This window comes from Lissotriton helveticus, chromosome 11 (assembly GCF_964261635.1).
Source record: "Lissotriton helveticus chromosome 11, aLisHel1.1, whole genome shotgun sequence".
NCBI lineage: Eukaryota > Metazoa > Chordata > Amphibia > Caudata > Salamandridae > Lissotriton > Lissotriton helveticus.
In genome coordinates, this window is record NC_136072.1 from 315,294,448 (window position 1) to 315,316,783 (window position 22,336).

Sequence of the window (22,336 nt, forward strand, 5' to 3'; positions counted from 1 at the left end):
CGTGTATAACAGAGGACAATTACTCTAGGGCCAGGTACTAATTAATTTATAGCTAGAGTAATGTATGCTGATGTGGAAGGGTGCCCCCTCCCCAACCCTCCCCCACCCAGTTACAATATGTAGCTGTGGGAGTGTAATATACTAGAATGAAGTCACTCCAAGGCAGTTAGGCCTTCACTGAATATGTACACGTTGAAACAGTTTTCTATTCAAGATGGCACACAAAGGACCATTAGCACTATTATTATTTGCTTTCCAATTAAACAGCCCCGAAAGAACTAATGCTTACCTAGTTCGCACTGCACTCCACTAAAACCATCCTGACAGCGACATGAAAAGTATCCTGGGAGATCATGGCAACTTCCTCCGTTCTTGCAGGGCTCGGAATCACACTCATTTATCTCTGTTCCGATTCGAATCAAAGAGAAAACAATTACTCTCAGAGCATACTCTGCAGTGTGTATCACAATGATACCTAATGTAAACATTCAACATTGGTTCCTGGTACACTCCTGGATTAACTATGTTTAGTCATCCCTCATCATCATCATAAGAGAACCAGATACAAATCTATGTTATGTACATTTGCAACCTTAAAGATGCCTTTCAGATCATTTACCTATTCTATAGCAGGATCCCAGAATTAAAGATTACATTGCTTTTAAACTCTGGGGCACACCACTAATAACTTTTGCACCTGAGTGCTCTGGCACATACATATTCTCTATTTCCCTTCATTGATCTGAAAAGCTTATCTCTGAAAGAATCTGTGCAACACATACCTAAGCTAGTCAACTGTCCTGAGAAAATTGACTATTGTACCTATTCCTTCAAGGTCTAAATGTTATGGCTTTCTCACAAGATTTTGTCTCTATCGGAAGGCATGTGTAGTGGTCGTTCAGTTGTCTTTTGCTAACTATGTCAGGATTACATTCAACAGCAGGGGGAAAGAAACGGGTTCTGATTTTCGGGCTGTATTTTTGCAATGCGAAGACCTGACATATCACTATCAGGACTCATGCATGTTTCTAGCCCTAAGATATTACTCTTTACTGGACATTCTCTTTATGCATTTGGTAAGGAGACCAGAGGGTCACAACTGCCTTTTGTTAAAGATTCTCAAACAAGTGTCTGTTGAGGGATCAATAAAAGCCTCGGAATCGACTCCACATCAGCATTGTGCATTCTTAACTCTGCCAACAACTCTTTTTGTCAGATAAACTCTATTAACATTAAAGATCACATCAGGCATTCAGGTAAGGGGTAACACAAATATGACTAATGCCCAATAAGCATACCTGCAATTGATAGGAGCGTCAGAGTAACAACATTTCGGTTTTTACACACATCACTTTGCAATCTCGAGAGCCCCTGTTGATGCTGAGGTTGACAACAGTAGGACTAAGGTGACACGTATAGGTATGCTGATGAAGTTCAGGATCTGGTTCAGGGACAGTTTCTACTAGGAGACAAGATTGGTATCCTTCCTCGGGGGTGCTGGGCTTGGAGGATTGCCTATTACTTTGAGTGATACTGAATGAAGGCGTTAGACCGCGGTGCCCACTCCCTGTAGAAATTCTTAAAGCATTTTCGGCGAGAGGGAGCAGGCGCGAGAGGTGGAAGACGCTCCTGCTCCTTGCAGCTTGTTCCTTGCTGTGTGCTGTGTTTCTGCTATTATTTGCCCTTATCCTTCGGCTTCTCGGGCAGGCGTGCCTGCAGAGACACAGAGCCACTGAGCCTGCCCGATTGATCCTCTCCCCGGAGGGAGTTTTCCATGGGCCTGTAGTGGCAGTGGAGGGACACGTCTGGGGGCAGAGTAAAGACTAGAGAGTGCGGGCTGCTGAACCGAGCACTGTCTTAAACCGTGCAGCAGTGGATGAACGTGTTAGGAGTTGTGTAAGAAGTAAGGAGAACAGAGCACAGGCTGTGTTGGACCCCGTGAGCTCTGAGAACACTGAGACCACTGAACGCTCCGAGCACAGATCTGAGCCACGGTTAAGCCCAAGCCCAAGCACTCCAGAGGCACTGGTGAAATTCGACGAGAAATTGTAACAACTAGTACAGACAGCAATAGAGACATAAGGGAATTTCTGCTCCATACAACGCCAAACGACAAACTTGGTGAACTTAGAGGAGTAGTGAGCTCACCACGTTCAGGACAATCCATCAGTATTGTCAGTCCACCTACAGACGCCTGCAACATAACTTTAAGACCCCACTCGCCTAGGCCCCTGGCTATCCCACTCTCGCCAGAAATAATAATGGTTTGGGGAAGCATAACAGCACAAACAACTACGGCATCAGTCATGTCTAGCTATAATAGCCCACACAATTCAGCAACTCAACGATTATGGGACATGCAAACGGGCCTCACGGCTAATGGAGCGATTCGAGCTAATGGGGTTAACGGAGCCAATGGGGCCAGTATAATCAACGCTCATATAATAAGTGCAAATGCAGAACCACTAGAAACATCAGAAACCTACTCCTCAAACCACAGTGGCCCTGCACATGACAATGATCCTCCGATCCCTAGCCCTCTCAGAGGGGGTGCGGGAAAAGAAACGGAGCAGAAGCCGCCCATACTTGAAAACCATTTAGCATTAATTAATGATGCCCTGACCTCAATGGCAAATGCTGCAATAATGCACGCAGACAAACCGGACGTTCAAATAAACATTCTACAAACAGTTGCAGGCCTGATTTCAGGAATAGATTCCAAACTAGAACATTTGAATTCTCTGATCCACAGAGCCCGGGTAAACACAATACCAACTGTCAAACAAGAGGGCTGTGACTGCAGTCCTGTATTGCTCAACTTAGAAAAGCTTCCAGAGATAATGAATACACTAATTGAGGACCTTAAGGAAGAAGCTAGCAGGCAACGGAACATTGTACACTCCCAGCAAAACACCAAGGATCTTGTAACCACTAAAAACTTGCAAACCTCACAAACCAACGATAAAGAACTCCAGCAAGATACAACAAGGGCAGTGGACAAGTACCCACACAGAGCTAAAGAAATTGCAATAGAAACCAGCCTCGACTCTGCCAAAGACCAAGAAATCCAAAACACCTCGAATCCGGTAAGCTCAGATACTCACCATCTTTCCCGGAAAAATAAGAAAAAATTAAAAAAGCTGAACAAACAAAGAAAAAACAAATCCAACAATAATGGCTCCATTCGGCAGGGGCTGTTGCCGGAAAACAAGGAGATCGGGGTTTACACTGTTAATCAATATGAGACCAATATTTCTCCACCGACTCAGAACCTAAATGACAACACTACATGTTCAGCAATACCGGGTAAAACCAACCTCGAAACTAACTCTGGCGATATTGCGGATGACCAAACGGACCATCGGTTAAATTCTGTGGATATGAGGGAACAAAAAGTCAGCTGGTGCTCCAACCGCTTACAAGGACAGCAAACCTGGGATGGAAAACACGACTTACAAAGAATCCAGGAACCCAACTTAAAGAGTCCCTCGCTGACTAAATCGGTGCAAGCAAGGAGACCACACCGCATCTGCCAAAAGATGGCCCAGCCAAGCATAGTAACTCGACGGTCAGTACTCAAAGCGTAATCATCATGACCTGGAACGTCGCAGGGATTTCAAAGCTTGTGCAAAACCCAGCGACATTGGCTTTTTTAGAAGGAGCCGATATAATTTGCACCCAAGAAACGTGGGCAACGAAACCAATATCAATAAGAGGCTACGCGGAATACTGTAAACCATCTATTAAGGACAACATATTTGGAAGACCATCAGGAGGGATTTCTCTATACATCAAGCACTCCCTGAAAATACAATTTACAGAAATAAAAACAATATCAAGTATGTTTCTGGCAGGCACACCGAAAGGCCTATCTACAACTAACGGTCCTCTCCCAATACTCTTAATTAACGTTTATCACAACCCTCATGGGTCGGGTGCCAAGGACAAGCTGACCCAGCTGATAAGTCAGATAGAAAATCTTCTCCTACAGTTCGCTCCTATGGAATCAATTATCCTTGGGGACTTTAACACACATAACATAGGGGTCTCTACAGCACAAAGCAACCATTCTATGGCTACAGATGTCTTCAACGCCCTGATGCACTCTTATAATCTGCTAACAGCCCACTCTCTGTTTTTAAGGGACGCACTGGGGGCATTCTGCCCTCCCACATACAACAATCAAACGACAATAGATTACATCCTATTAAGCAGACGGATACAAAATCTCATGGTAAACTATACAGTAGACAGCGATCACGCCGCCCTAACGCTCACGTTAAATCTCACAGCAGACACTCGCCATACTTTACGATGCATTGGGGCATCAAATGGAGAAGAATTGTTTATACTATCAAGAAGAATCAAATGGGGGCCAGTGCCAATTAACAAGTTTGAGAAATGGAAAAAAAATATGGGCTGGCTGGCAACAAAGTGAAAACAACTGGGGCACCATAGACGAATGGGATCGGTCTGCCCGCAAATTAGCTTCACTGCTCCAAGGAGGCACAACAAGCAGAACCCCTCCATATCCATCACACAGCTTTGGACGCGTCCCAGCAATTAAAGAGAGTTCTAAACAATTAAGTGCCAAACGTAGGGCCTATTAGAAAACTGGCTCAGCATCTGCCAAAAGGCTACTCAAAGAAGCAGCAAAAATCCATTTGAAGGAGGTCTGGGCCGCGAAACGCGAATGCACTGAGGCGAAATGGCTGAACTCTTGGGACTTACTGAGACCCTGTAAGTCCCAAGAGTTCTGGCGATATCTAAATACCCTAACCCAAGGAATCAACCATAGAGAGAACTCACTTAACGCTGGCACCTGGGCCGCTCATGTGAAAATACTGTACAAAGAGGATGGAAGCATAACTTTGCCGAATAAAGACCTTAACGAGGTTGGAGAACTAGACATCACTGCCCACACCTCAAAAACTTTGGATGACCAAGCACCTCCAGGAAAAACTGTAGTTCATACAACCTTAAAAAAGATCAGACACAATGGGGCAACGGGACTCAACGGCCTACCTGGTTCCCTCTTCAGGGCCGACACAGATTTCTGGACGGACAACCTGACCAAGTTATATGCTGAATGTCGGTTCTTGGGGGACGTTCCAGATTTCTGGAGAGGGTCGCTATTGCACCCAAAGGGCCAAAATCTAACCTACAAAACTATCGCATGATTGCCCTGCTTGACATTGAGGGCAAGGCCTATACAAGCACCCTTCTTGTGGAACTTTCAAACTGGGTCAGTAATGAAGGTCTCCTACCCTTTTTTCTTTTTTTTGTAAAATTTTTACTACCCTTTTTTCAAACATTGTTTAGACCTGGAGCATCAACTGTGGACAATATAACAGTGCTCTCATATCTAGCTCAAAAAGCTGTGTCACGACAAAGCCAGCCGTTTTTTGCTTGTTTTATTGACTACTCTGCAGCTTTTGACGGCGTAGACTGTTCCATCCTCTGGCAGAAGATGGCACGCTGGAACATCGATCCATCTTTACTACAAGCCATTCGCTCATTATACTCAAGAACCTGGGTAAGAATCAAACTTTCGAGCTTATCTGCTACAGGGAAAATTGACACAGATCGCGGCCTAAAGCAAGGGTGCGTTTTAGCTCCGATGCTCTATACACCGCAGACATGGGTCAAGCCCTGATTGGAGCCACATTAGCAACACCTAGGATTGGGCACACTAAGATTCAACTAATGCAATACGCCGACGACCTGGTACTCCTAGACTATACTAAAATAGGCTTACAAAAAGCATTTATGGCCCTGGCAACCTACATTGCCAAAAATAAACTAGTTACCAACCCATCCAAATCGAAAACAATAATCTTTGGGCAATACCCTAAGAAAAATCTGGTAAAATGGAGGCTAGGCCAGCTGACTCTGGATTGCACACAACACTACAACTACTTGGGAGTTTGGTTCAGTGAAACAGGTCACCCAGGGGTCCTTCTCGATAAAATGCGTACGAAAGGGAAAAGTATCATTTACGACCTCTGCAAGCTATATGCTACTCTACACAGCCCCACAACAACGGCTATCCAAAGAGTCTTGAGGGCGAAACTAATACCATCACTTGATTACGCACAACAGGCATTTCCAGGGAAACTAGCGAGAGACCTAGAAAAAATCCACTGCTTAGCCTACAAAAAGTTATTTCACCTACCCGCATGCACCAGGAATAATCTAGTGCGGATAGAATTTAACCTGAACCAACAAAAGCTGGAAGAGATGGCCTCTCTGAGCAAATACTTCTATCTCACCAGGGCGGCACCAGAGAATACAAGTATATTATAAAAAGTATCTTTCTGCAACCCGGCAATCCCTGGTCAGCCAGCCTTTCCGCCGCCAAAGACGTTTTGAAACTTGCAATAGAAAACTGGGACCCCAAGATAATCAAGTATACTGCTATCAAATGTACAATAAAAAAACAAGTCTGCCTTTGCTCTCGCACTTCAGACTTGGAATCATTGGAAACAAGAGGCTTTCACGAGTCCCAAAGCCTCCCACACACAGAATACAACCCCTAACTTTATCTCACGCAGGCGGTGGGAGACAAGCCCTTCACAGGATCATAGCGTTTAGATTACATCCTCTCCCCCTTAAAGAATTATACCCCTCAGGGTCGACAAAAAGTGTCGGCTCTGCAAATACAAACGTGAGACCTTGGCCCATATCCTACTTTGCTGTCTGGCCTTGTGCCTAGATCGCAGTCTTTACCTCAGGCACATCTTGCTACAACAGGGGACTAGAACTGCAAAGGAGTCTATTAATCAACTGTACACATTGGACACAGTGAAACATATGGCTATGTTTGGTAAATTTGTACAACAGACTCGTATGAAGCTGATGGTCCCTCCCAGCTAAGCAACCGGGCAAGTATCTGCGTTGAGCTTCTATACCGTCTGGAACTAACGACTTAGCTCAATGAGAGCATGCACAACTGCTGGCCGAGTTCAAAAAAGCTTTCTTGGACTTAATGATCATTGAATTTTAGACTTCAGATTTTATTCACAATGTTTATGATTTTAAATCGTTCAATTTAAAAAAAAATATGGAATGTTCTTTTTCTACTTCGTTGTTTTATTGTAATGGTTTTGAGTAACCACACAAATAAATGTATTCATTCATTCATTCACTCCCTGTAGAAGAGGTAGTGGTCTAGCTGTGACATACTTACTTACTGCCCATTATACCAACCAGCATGTAGGGCAGCAACAAAAGAACTCCACTTTTGTCTTTTGGCAAGAATCTGTACGGTGCCCCAGCTATGGTTCAAGGTCTTCATTTCTTTTTCCAGTTTGCCTACAGGAGTTCTTTGGCCAGCCTCACTTCTATTTGCTTTCTTGGATCAAGTGGAGTGCTGATTTTGTGATGGAGTCTTGTTCTCTTCTGAAAGTGTGTCCTATCCATCTTCATCTTTTTCTCATAATGATGGCGACCATGCTTTCCTGCTTGCATCTGGTGAGCAGTTCCTAGTTGGAGATAATTCACGGACAGCAAATGTGCAAGATTCTTCCCAGGTTACTGGTGTGGAAGGCTTACAGTTTGGTGATGTCGATCTTCATCATCTGCCAGTATTTTGATCCATACAAGAGAATGGAGAGAACACAGCTCTGGTATAGCATTAGCTTTGTGTTGGTGCTGTGCTGAAATGACCTCCACACACTGTTCAGTATCCTGAAGGCATTCATGGCTATATGCAGTCTGTTCTTGATAGCATTGCCTGTCCCTCCATCAGGTCTGATAGTACTTCCTAGGTAGGTGAACGCTTCAGTCCTGGCTAGGTCTCTCCATCCACTTTGATTGGTTAAGGGTTTGCTTTAATGAGTAGCATGACATCTGATTTATTTGCGTTGATCGCTGTCACATAATAGCAGCCAAAAAATTGTCTAAATAGGGGACATTGGGGGCGTGGTCAAGATGGCTGTGCGGTAGGACGCTCGTTTTCTGGCTCCTGCCCATCGTCCGCCCGCGACAGCACAGCACGGCTCCCTGGGGGGGCCGTTCAGCGTGGGACCGGACTTGTGTATGCTGGGAGCGCTGGCCGGCCCGGTTTGAGCCTGTTTCTTGTGTTTAGGCGGCTGCGGAGGAGGTGGGTGCGGAGAGGCAGACCCGGCCGCCCACGGGACCGTGGTCTCGACAACGCGGTGGTCCGGGATCGGATCGCCGAGGCCGGCTCCTTTCTTCTCTGTCCGCCCCACCGGTCTCCTGCCCCCATATTCGACCACCGGAGGGGCACTGTGGGGCGCGACTGTGCTCCAGAGTCAGGAGAGAGTCCTGGGCCTGCCTGAAGCCATGGGCCGCACCAGTCCCCAACCTCCAGTGATCGCGGCCCTACTGGTGGCACTCCGGCGGCGGCAGTGGTCTACGCGACCTCGGAGATCCAGGGAGAAGCCTACGTGACTACACGGCCACGTCCCTGCGCTGGATAGTGATTCCCCCGGGGCCCATCAGTGTAAGGGGGTGCTAACCTGCCCCTGAAGCGACTGGCTATTTTTTCAGAGGTGGGGGCGCCTGCCTGGAAAGTGTCCGGCTGTTTTGTAACCCTGGAGAGGAGGCCTCACTGTGCCTCCTACCGAGTGTGGGTTGAGTGCTGCTTGCGGCCCGGTCCTCTGCGACATAGAGCAGGGCCGGGCAGATCCCCGGCTTGGTGTGGTGCAGGAACCCTGCATTGCATCACCTGGCACAGTGGCGGAGCGGGTGAGCCCGGAGCAGTTTGGGGGAGAATTGCGCAGACAGCTGCTTCACCGAGCTACGCCAGCCGGGACATCTGACTGGGGCCCACCCGGCTACTCCACAGGCCTGAAGGGAAGGCTTCACTGCGCTGCCCGGCGAGCGCGGGTTGAGTGCTGCTCGCGGCCCAGGCCCCTGCGCCATCGGGTCGCGCAGATCCCCGGCTTGTTGCAGGCGGCGGAACCTGACGTCGTGACACCCGGCAGGACAATGCCACAGGTGAGGCCGGGGCTCCTAGGCCGACCTGACGTTAACACCGCCTCCCCACACCGAGCCCGCGGGGCGCACTGCCCACCGTTTGCCACATCGTTATTCCTCTACACGCTGGAGGTTGTCGGCTGCGGTCTGGTACTGGCCCGAGCACACGAGGTGCAGCAAGCTCACGCGCACCGTTGAGGCGCAGTGGCGGTACGGTGGGGGCTGCGGATACGTGGACGTGCGGCTTGGTGGCTCAGGTTCGGGGCCTACGCCCCATCGAGTGACCCAGGTAGCAGGCCCCCACCACTAACTAGCACTGGCCTTTCCGCTCGGCACCCTGCATCTACCATGCTACGCCTGCCCCTGAGGCCTCCGGGATGGCAAGAGTCGAGGAGGGTTCGCAGCGGAGGGCACGAGCACTGAATGGTGCACCCTCCCCCGGCCTGACGCGACTGGGGGGTGGCTACCTCTGCGATCTCCATGCCCGGGATCTGGGCGACAAAGTGACGTTGGACCCTGAGCCTTGGTACACTCTGGGACACTCCTGATAGACTCTCACTGCCTTGCGATACGCCCTCTGCCGACGGCGGCCCCGGCAGATGGACACGGGCCCAGGAGGGGTATAGCTTTCGCACTACCAGGCGCTCGAGCAGCACAGGGGCATGTCCAATGCCAGAAACACCAAGGTGAAGCCCCTGAAGGACATCTTTGGCCGTTCACAGTCCATTTCGAATATGGCTACTACATCGCCGGAAGCTGGGACGCCCAAACAGCCCACGACGTCGGGGGACGAGCCCATCACAAAGGCCTTTCGGGAGTCGATTTTCCTCACACTGAGGGAAGATTTCCAGTCAGTGAAAGCTGAATTCGCCAAAGAACTGAAAAAAGTGCGCCGAGATGTTGACAGTATCGGAGAGTGCGTGGCCACACTCGAAGAGAAGAGTGATACCACGGTCACGGACCTGACGACGTTGCAGCAAGAAGTCCTCCGGCTACAGGACCAAAACGTTGATATGCAGATGCACCTGGAGGATATTGAAAAGAGATCCTGCAGACATAACATCCGGATCCAGGGGCTGAGGAGCACTGAAGATACTCAAGACTTGTTTGCTTTTGCCATGGGCCTCTTCCGGCATATTCTAGGTGACTCCTACGAAACAGACGTCGTCTTTGACAGAGCACACAGGGTGGGACCGCCTCGAGGCCCCAACGCACCACCGGCAGATATATTAGTGTGTGTTCAGGACTTTAAGACTAAGGAAGTTAATCTGTCCAAGGCGAGATCCCTCCACCCGATTTCGTTCCAGGGTCACTCCCCGGTACTGTATCAAGACTTGGCTTTGATCACACTACAAAGACATAGACAGTTCCGCTTTGAGACTGATCATTTGAGACAGCAAGGGATTTTGTATTCCTGGGGACACCCATTTCACCTCATCTTTCCATTTAATGGAAAATTGCACCAGTTACGCTTGCTGATGGACACCTGCCGCCTGCTGGGCCTGACTCCACCGAGCGAGGAGGGCGACACCGGTGGCCCAAGTGTGGGTCCTGATATCTCTCCATCGGGCTGGCAGCGTCAGACCAGGAGGCGCCGCCCCCGGAGACCGCCGGCCTTGGAAATCGCTCAAAACCAACGAGACGCTCTAGCTACAGCTACGGAGGCCCTTGCTGGTGAGGGTTCGGAGGACAAATGATGGCCCCGGAGTGCATTTACATCTTGGAACCCAGCTGATGCATCCTTGCTGTTTTTGGGTGGGCGGCGGGAGGGGGGATGTGTCTCCTCGTTGACCATACCATGGACCCTAGGCGGTTGTTCTTCCGGTCGTCTTGGGACGATGTACTTTCTTCAGAGACTGTTCTTGTTCACAGCATTTTTGGTTTAGGGTGGGTTGAGGGTTTTTTGGGTGGGGTTCTCCTTTTCTCCCCTTTTTGCATTTTGTTGGGTGGTTCCCCCGTCCACATTTTCCTCCACCCGCTAGCGTGCACCGTCCCCGAAGCCAGTACTGCTGTCTTCCCTCTGCACTGCTCCCGCGCCTGGCTTGCTGGGCGCCTGATCCAGCTCCCCTCTGTTTCCAACACTAAATGGCGCACAGACCGCTTAAGATATTGACCCTCAATGTCTGGGGTCTGAATAACCCCACCAAACGGTGAGCAGTCCTGAATTTCCTGGAACACTCAGCAGCCAATATTTGCCTCCTACTGGAGACCCATTTGCTACACAAAGACCAACACAGGATGAAATCCCGAGCCTTCCCCATACAGCTATTCTCCTCACTCTCCGCTAAGTCAGCGGGGTGGCAATTTTGGTTTCCCGCTCCTTTCACGGCAAAGTGGTCCAGAGGGAGGGAGATCAAGGGCCGTCTGCTCACATACCAATTCCTAGTGGCGGGTATGTCCCTCATAATAGGCTCGGTATATGCTCCCAATGAAGGTCAGGACAAATTCTTACACAGCGCACTCATCGCTGCCACAGCCAATTCGGAGAGGCGCCGACTACTGGGGGGTGATTTGAATCTTGTCTTTGACAATCTTATTGACCGCTCATGCCAACGCACTAGTCAGGTGGGGGCCCTCACTCAGGCTGGTTTAGCACATATCCAAGACCTGGGTCTCGTTGACGTATGGCGACGCTTTCACCACCATAGCCTGTCCTAAACCTATTATTCAGGGGCCCACAAGACATACGCTAGGCTGGACTATTTCCTGTGCTCCACCCCGTTAATGGCATTGGCTATGGACGCCGGCGTCTTTATCGGACCACTCCCCAGTCACTGCCTCTTTCTCACTCCCATACACTCAGACACCACAGCAACACTGGCGCCTTCATGACTCGCTTTTGCACAAGGCTTCCATTATTGATCAAATTAAGACCACTATCTTGAACTATCTAGCCCTCAACTCCAATGCGGACACCTCATTGGCGACACAATGGACTGCCCTGAAGGCCGTCCTACGGGGAGAATTCATAGCCATCTCCTCTGCTATCAATAGAGAAAGGGGCCAGAATCGAGTCGAGCTTACACAACGGGTGGCGGAGCTGGAGCGGATGCACCAGCGCACTGGAGCAGCCAGGGCCTAGCGTCTGCTTTGCAAGGAGCGGAAACAGCTTGCGCGTTGGACCAGGACAAAACTGAATACGCAGCCCTCAGCCTACGCCATTCCTACTACACCGGTGGTGATAGATGTGGCCGCCTTTTAGCTCATAAACTACAAGAAATGAGACAGAGGCAAGGAGTGCAAATTATAAGCACACTAGGAGGTGACCTCGGCTCTGACGACGTTGCAATAGCAGAAGCCTTCCGAGACTTCTACGCTAAGCTTTACTCGGGTGACTCTCTCGACGCGCTCCATGGCCTGGAATATCTAGACGGCGCATGGCTGCCCCCTCTGAACCCTGCACAGGCTGCTCACCTGGATAGGGCTATTGGGCTGGAGGAGGTCATTGCGGTCATTTCGCGCCTCCGACTGGGAAGTCCCCTGGCCCAGATGGCTACTATGCGGCCTTCTATAAGGCCTTTAGCAACCAGGTGGCTTCCGTGCTGCGTGACATTTTTAATACATTTGCCCAACCCAGTGCTATCCCGGAGGAAATGCGCACTCGCATTCTTAATTGTTATCGCTCGCCCTGCGCCACGGTGCGGGTCAACGGACAAACGTCCTCAAGCTTCCTCATAGGTAGGGGTAACCGGCAGGGGTGCCCTCTCTCCCACATCCTTTTCCCGCTTTATATGGAGAATCTTGCGCAGAGAATTCAGCACCACTCCCGCATTGCAGGGATTAAATTTGGGGGGGATGTTCACAAATTTAGCCTATACACGGATGATATTTTGCTTTCCATCACTGATCCTGCCCGGACTCTTCGGGCCCTCTCTATTGAGTTGCATAACTGCACGCAGGCCTCGGGGTTTAAGATTAATACGGACAAATCAGTTGCCCTTAATATCTCATTATCTACGTCCACGCTAGCTCACTTACGGGAAGAGCATCCTGTTCAGTGGTCCGACACCACAGTTCCTTACTTGGGAGTGCAAGTGGGCCCTACCATTCCCGCCACCATCACAGCTAACTATGATCAGCTTCGCACCCAAATCCGCAAGGAACTACGCAGTTGGAAACATCACCCCTTTTCATGGATGGGCAGAATAGCTGACGTCAAAATGACAATCCTTCCCCAGATCCTTTACCATTTCCAGACTCTCCCTTTGCGCCCTCCGGCGGGCTGGATCCAGCAGACCCAGTCCGAGCTGGCTCACTTCATTTGGCGGGGTTGTCGTCCGCGGTTCAAGCAGGCAGTTGCGTTTCTCCCACCGGAACAGGGTGGTGTTGGAATACCGGATCTGCAGCTTTATTTCTATGCGGCGCAGCTCCACTATCTGGTGGAGTGGCACCGTCTGGAATCCAAAAAACACTGGCTGTTCCAGGACCAGGCGGTTGTAAGCATGCCCTTGCAGGGTATCCCCTTTCTTCAGAAAAAGCACAGACCGCTCATCCTTTACGCATCCCACATTACAAGTACAATTCCGGAGGCCTGGGACCGCACCGCTATCACGCACGGCTTGACGTCATTTCCCTCCTCTATGACTCCATTGTTTAATAACCCTGACTTTACTCCAGGACTGGATCCCAAAGCGTTCGCGAACTGGCGTCTTTCCCTTTGTCGATCCCTGGGACACCTATTTGAATTAGAGGGCATCATTCCGTACCCGCAACTTAGGGTAGATTATGGCATTCCAGAGATAGACAGAATGTATTACTTACAACTTAGACACTGGGCACTCCATTGAAAATTAAGTCCGGAGCTCAACGTTATTTAACCCCTTATGAGAAGTGGCTGGTTACCCGATCTTTAGACAAAAAACGTATTTCAGACCTGTATAAGCATCTTCTTGCGGCCAACACTCATATCTATAATGCAGGTAGAGTTCGCTGGGAGCGGGAATTAGCTAGAACCCTATCCCAGAAAGAATGGAGTGGCATATATTATAGGGCCCGACATTCAGCCTATCACGCAGGACTTACGGAGACACTGACTAAAGTCGCTACTTATTGGTATCACACACCGGAACGCCTCCACCGTTTCGACCCTTGCATTAGTGACCGGTGCTGGAGAGGGTAAGGGGAATTGGGCACCTTAGAGCACCTGTTGTGGAGCTGTGACAGAATCCACCCATACTGGGCTACAATCCTTGACGACATAAACTCTCATCTTGACACACAACTCCCACGCTTCCCAGCTTACATCCTCCTAGGGTTTCCCAATCCGCTGATGTACCCCTTGAAATCCAGGAGAGGCCACCTCATTGCCATCGCTCTAGGGGCAGCTACCCAGAACATACTCGCACATTTGCGCTGTCCCCAGGCTCTTCCACACTTGGGTTGGTTGCAAAAGCTATGGATGGTGCTCGGTATGGAGAAATTATCCCTCACTTTGGCGGGAAGAGGAGACGAGTTCCCAGAACTGTGGCGGCCCTTCTTGACTTTGCTTACAGCGGAGTTTAAGGAACTGACCTGCCCCCGATATCTACGGTATTTAGGTCTGCAGCCCATTTATTCCATAATGTCTCTGGTGAGCACCTAGTTTGTACCAAAAGTGCTCAATACATCAACATGCCTTTGCCGGTCATCGCATGAGGGACTACCTGATTCACTAAGGAGAGAGACAGATGCAGATGTTGAGTTTGGTGGATAATTTAACTCCACCATAAAATGGATGACAATTGTGCCAAAGGATGATGAGGTGGCATTACTCTGTATGGGAATTCTTATGAAACCATTGATTGAAGGAGACATATGTCTTACATATAGAGAAAAGCCCTGATAACTTTCAATTTTTTGAACGAAAAGCATTCTCTGTGATCTCTGCTGTTTTTATGAAAGACTTCAAACTTCATTAAAGGAGATTACAAATACAAATAAGAAACGTGGACTTTTTGCTGTTGGATGCACCATTCTGAGTTTTGTTTCTACGCATCTCTGCCTAGAAGCGGTATCAAGCAACGGCTGATACTGTGAATGAAGGCCACTATTCTTTGATTAGAGGGAACTGTGTGGGTCCCAGGGGTCTGTCGTTGATTTTGATGTTTATCAAAATCAATGCTTTGCGCTTGCCCTTAGTGGTACATATTAAAATAGGGTCCATATACAACAAAAGTTCTGACTGACCTAGTTTCCGTAATCCCTTCATTGCTGTGCACATCGCTCCATGCAGCAGACAGTGACCCATTTATCAATCTCTGAGTCCCTGTCCTATTCACCTTATGTGGTATAAATTTCAAGCCTAACAGTGCTAGTTTTGATGCTTAAGGAACCTATGTGAAGTTTCTATGTAAGCTCCTTGCTCAGCAATATCTGACTATTCCTAATAGAATGCCCTCCACTCTTTTACATTTCCCACCAAGTTCCAACAGCATCTCCAACAATGAGGTAAGTGTTGGAATGGTGGGAGTTTCTCTCAAACGATGTAACATCAACACTGCGACCCAAATAGTCACCCACTGGAGCTGGCTGGTAAGCAGCATAATTCAAATTCTCTGGCCACCAGGCCCCCTTCTTTTACCAGTAGCCAGAGTTTCATCAGTGATACTCTTCGACTATGTTGATGCCAGATTAAGTCTAGGTATAAAGAGACAATTTCTCAGAACATTTCTTTCGATATTTTTATGGAGAAGGACTGCAAAATAATATAAAGCCTCACCACTGTCTTAGCAAGTGTTGTATTCCCAGTCACAGACAATATAAGTATTTGCCAGGACTTTGTGCTGCCTTGCTTGGATGCCATGTAGCGCTGATGTTCCCTTCAAGCAAGCTTGCCTTGGTCCTGTTGATCTGTACTCCAAGCAATCGCATGAAGTTAACTTCCTACTTTTGGATAGTTGCCTCTGCTGGGAGTTCTTTGTGTATGGTGGGCTGGGGTACTGTGAATGCACTAGGCTTAGCCAGTTTACTTGTTATCCCCATGCCTCCTCAAATATTTTGAGTGCACACAAACCTCCTTGAATATTCATCTGCCCATTTTGGAAGAATGAGAGCAAATCATCAGCATACAGAGATAAATGGCGTGTGGCACTCCTAATGGTAATACCTCTAACCATGCATGGCAGTGGCTGGATAGCTATGGCAATAATGTTGGGGACATAAGGCATCCCTGGTGGGAAACAGCGCTTACAACCCTGTAGGTGCAATGCAGTGCCATTACATCTCGATCAGTACAACAACCGAGTTGTTACCACGTGTACCATTACAATGCAAGTCATTACAACGACTTGCTGTAGGGGGCTTTAGGTGTTGGATTTTAAATCCAACACATTCTCTACTATTGCACAGACTGGAGTTGGAATGGTAATTTATACTATTCCAAACTCCAGCGCCCCCCTACAGCAAGTCGTAATGACTTTCATTGTAATGGTATGCGTGGTAACAACGCGGTCGTTGTGCTGACCTCATTGTAAAGGCATGCGTTGTAAGCATGCAAAGTAACTTCATATATTCATTCCTGGTGGGTGCCTATCCTTCCTGTAAATGGCATTGAAATCATATGCCCTTTGCACACTCGTGCCAAGGGATTCGTGTAAAGCAGTTTGGTCCATGTTTGAAGTTTACCCTGCACCTCCATGGCATCCATTACTAGGTAACGGTAGTTCAAATTCAATGTATCAAATATAACAGCTGTCTTTTCCATATCAATTGCAAGAATGATTCCATTGGGGTGAATATCGGACGGGTTGTCCAATATCTGCATCAGCCATCTTATACTGGTTACTGTGTTACGTTCTGGAATAAATCCGCTCTAGTCATAGTGAATTAATTCTTGCAATTTTGGGAAGAGTCTGAAGTCCAATATTTTGATCAATATTTTATGGTCAGTGCTAAGCATTGAAACAGCCCTATATGATGCAATCTCAAGTTAACTTCTATCCTTTTTAAGGAGCAATATCATTATCATCTTCCTAATTTAGTGGGGGGAGTGGAGGGAGTTTGCATTCCTAAAATGTTCTGTAATACATTTCCACCTAATCTTTGCCTTATCCCAGCAGCAATATTGATACAGTGTCCCTGTATAAGTACACCAAAGGCCTTCCACTCTACCATGACTGATGAGGCAGTGCCACGGTTCTTCCTTCTCCCTGAAATAATTTTGGATATCTTCACTATTGTTTGGTGGAACACTTGGTCGTTTACTGCCTCAACCTTCAGTTTCCCACAAGGGATTGCAGTTATAAACCTGCCCACTTCATTTTAAGAGCACTGGGTTATGACAGGAGTATGTCCTGAATATATATTAAATACTCTGCGTGTCACTACAGCATGTATTTAGGGAAAGCACACAATCCTGTCCAACCTAACATGCAACTCATACAGACTTGAGTAGTAAGAGTACTCCCCAAAGACAGCATGGTTCAAGCGTTATTTGTCAATTAAATCCCACTGCGCCAGCCAGGACTTAAGTGCTCTTGTTGTGATGTATGCCATGGACACAGAGAGTGGTGGATGCGATCTAACCTGCACTACATCTGCAATACAATGAAAATACACACCTACTATCAAGTGATAAGGGATAACATGGGACATATGTTGTGAAAGGTCCTTGAAGAAATACAGGTCAGTATTAGGGCTTCATATATTCACCTTTGCAATGCCCCTTGTATCTAGTCAACCTCCAGTTACAACATACCACCCATCTTTGTCCTTGGTCTCAACCGTCAATTGGAATGGGACCCCTGGTCTTACCTAAATCAGTACTCCTCTGTGAACCCGGGAAGTGCATATATTATAACTGTCACCCCAAAATCCAACGTTTTTGCAGGTCTATCCCTTCAGTTTTCTTCACATGTGTCTTTTATAGGAATGCAATGTGTGTGCACCTTCTCGATTTATACTTTGACAATGTATCGTTTAGATATGCTAATAAGACCATTGAGATTCCAGGCAAGTACTCTAACATTTATTTTTCATAACTGAAAGGGCGGTTCATAACCAGTCATCCCCCCCCCCCCCAAACAGTGCACCATCCCCATTTCCTGCAGTTGAGCTTTCGTGAGTGATCTCTTGAACCAAACAATAACTTGCAACTGCGAACAACAATAACAACCCTCTCCTTCAACAGAGGGCCTATCAACCCCTATCCAAATACATCATACTAAACAAATATCTCCCTGTTGACAGTGTCCAGAAAGGATCCCATCCAGACTGAGTGTGTGGGGAGATGAGTGACCTAAATAAGGTCACTACAAATGCCACCTCTAACAGCTATTAAAGCATATCATTCACTTATTATTCAGCATTTATATCAGTTCTTACATTTCCTCTCGCCCATCATACTTTGGTCTGCGTATTTGAGCAGAAACTAGTTTAGTCAGATCAGTTCATTTACAGAGCCTAGGGTCGTTTTGGACATTTTCACCTCTTCTTTGGTGGAGAGGTACTGGTTGAAATCTGAGCTGGATACCCTCCCCCAGAGTGTTCTTAGGATCAGATCTCAGCAAGACCCTTCTCAGGTCTGCCGCCATCTTCAGTGCCTGATGCCTTTGCAGGTGCCTCTGCTGCCATGAGGCGCATCCCAATTCAATCCTTCTATCTCACTTCCTTTTAAACCACAGTTTTCTGAACATTGTAGCGGGAAGTACAACAACGCCAAAATCATGTTTGCTTCCCCACCCCGTTCCAGACCTCCTGGGGATCAGTAAAAAGTCCGCTTTTTCCCTTCGCCGTGACTTTTAACTTTGTGGGAAATAGTAGGGCATGTTTGACACCAATTACTCAGAGTTGTCTCTTTGACTTATTAACAGGGGTTCTTTGGGCTGTCCAAGAAGACACTGACTTTTTTCCATTTATAGAACCATTTTTAAAATGAGCTATCTCAAAGTCGTATTTCACTATACTGGGTGATTTTAATTTTCACTTAGAGAAGCATGCAGACCCAGACACTGAATTGCTTACAGAAACCCTAGCTTGCTGCGCTATTGATCAGTGAGTAAAGGATTCCACACACATGGGAAACAGCGTTTACAACACTGTTGGTACATAACGGTGCCATTACAACACGGTCAGTACAACGACCGCATTGTTATCACGCGTCCCATTACCATTACCATCGCAGCAAAAGTTCTTGAGAAGCTTCTGAACAGACAGCTGTCTCAATTCCTCACGGAAGCAAATATATTAGATCACTCGCAATTTGGCTTCTGTGAAGGGCACGGAACAGAAACAGCACTACTGATGGCGATGGAGGAGCTTAGAAGTGTACTGGACGCCGGGGGAAAGGCCGCCTTGATTTTGTTAGATCTCTCGGCGGCCTTCGACACGGTAAACCACGACACTCTCCTCGTCCGTCTCGCAGAGGCGGGAGTGCACAAGACAGCTCAGTCTCTGTTAGCATCATACTTATCCAATAGGACCTTCACAGTAGAACTAGGAGAGGCCAAATCCAAATCCTTTAGATCCCCTTGTGGGGTTCCCCAGGGGTCGTCACTAAGCTCCACACTATTCAATCTATACGTGGCACCCCTGGCGGCTATAATTAGGAACTGTGGCTTCCTCCCAGTCTCATACGCAGATGATACCCAAATAGTGGTCTCAATTTCAAACAGTGCGAAAGAGACAGCTACCAGGTTTAAACACTGTATGGAACAGATCACCCATTGGATGCAGACGAATTGCCTCAAACTGAACGGAGACAAAAGTGAAGTGATGCTGTTAGGTTCAGATTTACAAACATGGTCTCAGGATTGGTCGCCAGACAGCCTAGGTAACTGCCCATCACCAGTGCACAAGGTAAAAAACTTGGGTATTCTCCTGGACAATAAACTATCTTATGAATCACAAGCTAATAAGTTGTCATCATCAATTTGGTACATCCTGAAAATGATCAGGAAACTTTTACCTTTCATCCCCCCGGCATCCTGCAAAACAGTGGTCACAATGTTGGCTTTATCAAGATTGGATTACGGAAACGCGCTATATGCGGGAATCCAGACCCAGCATTTGGCAAAACTCCAGCGCCTACAAAATGCAGCAGCACGGCTGGTGCTCGACATCCCCAGACATGAGGCAATAGCTCACAGATTGAGATCTTTGCACTGGCTCCCGATCAAAAATAGAATAACATTTAAATCCTTGTGCCTGGCCTATAAAGCCCTCCATGGGATAGGCTCGCAGTTCCTAAAAACCCACCTGAAAAGTTATCAGCCATCCAGGTCTTTGAGATGTAGCAAACTAAAACTGATCCAGGTCCCAAGATACAAACAGGTCAGGTGGGGGGGCGAAGCTTCCTGCTGTATGCAGCTAAGGCATGGAATCTGCTCTCAATTACAATTAAAAATAGCCCATCGCTGCTCTCCTTTCGGAAAGAGATAAAGCCATGGCTTTTCACCTCTGGCTAATATACCCAATGTTTCAGCAGTTTCGGTCCCGTATTTTATCCAGCGCCAATACGCCCATGGGCATTTGTTGACCTTTATAAATCCTCTAATCAAATCAAATCAAATCAATCAAATCATTACAACGCAAGTCATTACAACGACTTGCTGTTGGGGGCTTTAGGTGTTGGATTTTAAATCCAACGCCTTCCCTACTGTTGCACAGACTGGAGTTGGAATAGTAATTTATACTATTCCAAACTCCAGCGCCCCCTACAGCAAGTTGTTGTAATGACTTGCGTTGTAATGGTACACATGGTAACAACACAGTTGTTGTACTGACCGCGTTGTAAAGGCATGAGATGCAACTCATGCGAAGTGATGTCATATATTCATGCAGATAGCAGACCATACACTTGATCGAATATTTACGAATAATCTTTTTTTCTCTTCTCCCATGACGTTGCCTCTCTTATGGACAGATCACAAAGCCGTGATCTGGGAATTAGAGCTTCACTGTAAACCTCCCTGTGTAAAAGGCACTAGGACATTTATACCTTTTCAACAATGACATAAGCTACAAGTATCTGATCTTAGCACTTTGTTGGTAAGATCGCAACCAGATGTGGTGAACAACATCGACTTCATGGTCCATAATTTCACAGGCTGGTTAAATGCAGTGTCTTGCTCTTTAGTTCCAGTTAAACCCGTAACCATCAGAAGAGGCAAACCTACTTCTCTCTGGTTTAACGACTCTCTTAAAGAAGCCAAATGAATTTCCGTAGACATTGAATTTGGAGGAGGGAGTATGACCCTCAGCAAAGGGAAAAATACAAAATTTGTATAAGTAACTATAAAAATCTCATTATAGATGCCAAAACAGCCTCACGGACAGGGGCTGGGTGACTATATTGGAGTTCCCCAAGAAAGTGTCGGAGAATGATAAATTTAAATATATACAACACATGATCTTACACAGGGCCTATCTGACCCCACACCGACTGAACTGATCTACCCAGACGCCCAACTTTCCTGCCCTAAAAGTTAAGAGGCGGATGCTGATCTCATCCACATGCTGTAGTCTTGTCCACTCTTGCAAACTTATTGGCAAACAATAGCTTACAGGGTCCAAGAGGTTACGGGCACGGCCGACTGGATGGCTGTGGATAGCTGTCTGCCAGGTCAGCATAAACACCCCAAGACATTGAAAGTGCATTATAAATTTGCGGACCTAGCCATGCTGCTTGCGAAACGGCCATCACCATGAGGTGGAAATCTACCCACTTCCCTACAGCAGCGGTTTGGCAGGCGGAGTTGATCAGGTGGGGCGCCGCAGAAAGCGCTGTCATTAGACAGGAAGAATATCGAGGCCACCGCAAAACCCCCATTGCTATGGATTGGGAGCAAATGCTAGAGGCGCTTAAGGCCCTGGTTACACTCACCCCCCCCGATGTCGCCGCCTGAACCCATAGCATCATCTGCACCTCCCTCCCCTGTGACTGAATGGCTTGACACTGTGTAGTAATTTATTATGATTTGTTGCTGATGCCCAGGATTGTATGTTATGTCCTGCTCCACCTGTTGGAACTTGATTCTCACTTTAAACTCCTTTTATAATTGCGACTGTGTACACATCCACCCCAGCTTTTCCTTTTCCTAAACCTTATTGTACTGTGTGGTCTAATGGGCCAGGGTGGGGAGGGGGTGGGGGGTGTTTTTGTGTGGGATTTCTCTTTTTTGCCTCTATTATGTTCTGTGGTTCACTTATGAAGAAAACCTGAGTTTTGCCTCTTGTTCTGATGGCCCTGCGCGGACAGAGACAGCCATACCTGTTTGTCAAGCTGTACCGAGATGTTACAATGCCATGTACTCATTCACTTACTGAGTGTGTATGCATATTCACAAAATGGAACTTAATACAAAATTGTGTTTAAAATAAAATAGATGCCAAAGCAGCCTTTTTTGTTAAACAGATTCAAGCTGCTAATAATTCTGCCTGGACTCTTTTCCAAGCAGTCCAAACTTTCCTCTCCATT

The 22,336-nt window shown here is 47.5% G+C and overlaps 1 protein-coding gene across 9 annotated transcripts in view; it reads right to left on the reverse strand.

Annotated features, from left to right (window-relative positions):
* Nucleotides 1–22,336, reverse strand: part of SNED1 (sushi, nidogen and EGF like domains 1) — a 2,618,914-nt gene that overhangs the window by 1,077,115 nt on the left and 1,519,463 nt on the right. For all 9 annotated transcript variants that reach the window (XM_078665627.1, XM_078665624.1, XM_078665625.1 and 6 more), the window contains one exon: nucleotides 290–403. In XM_078665627.1, coding sequence (XP_078521753.1) covers nucleotides 290–403 — 114 coding nt within the window. The remainder of the gene's footprint in view (nucleotides 1–289; nucleotides 404–22,336) is intronic.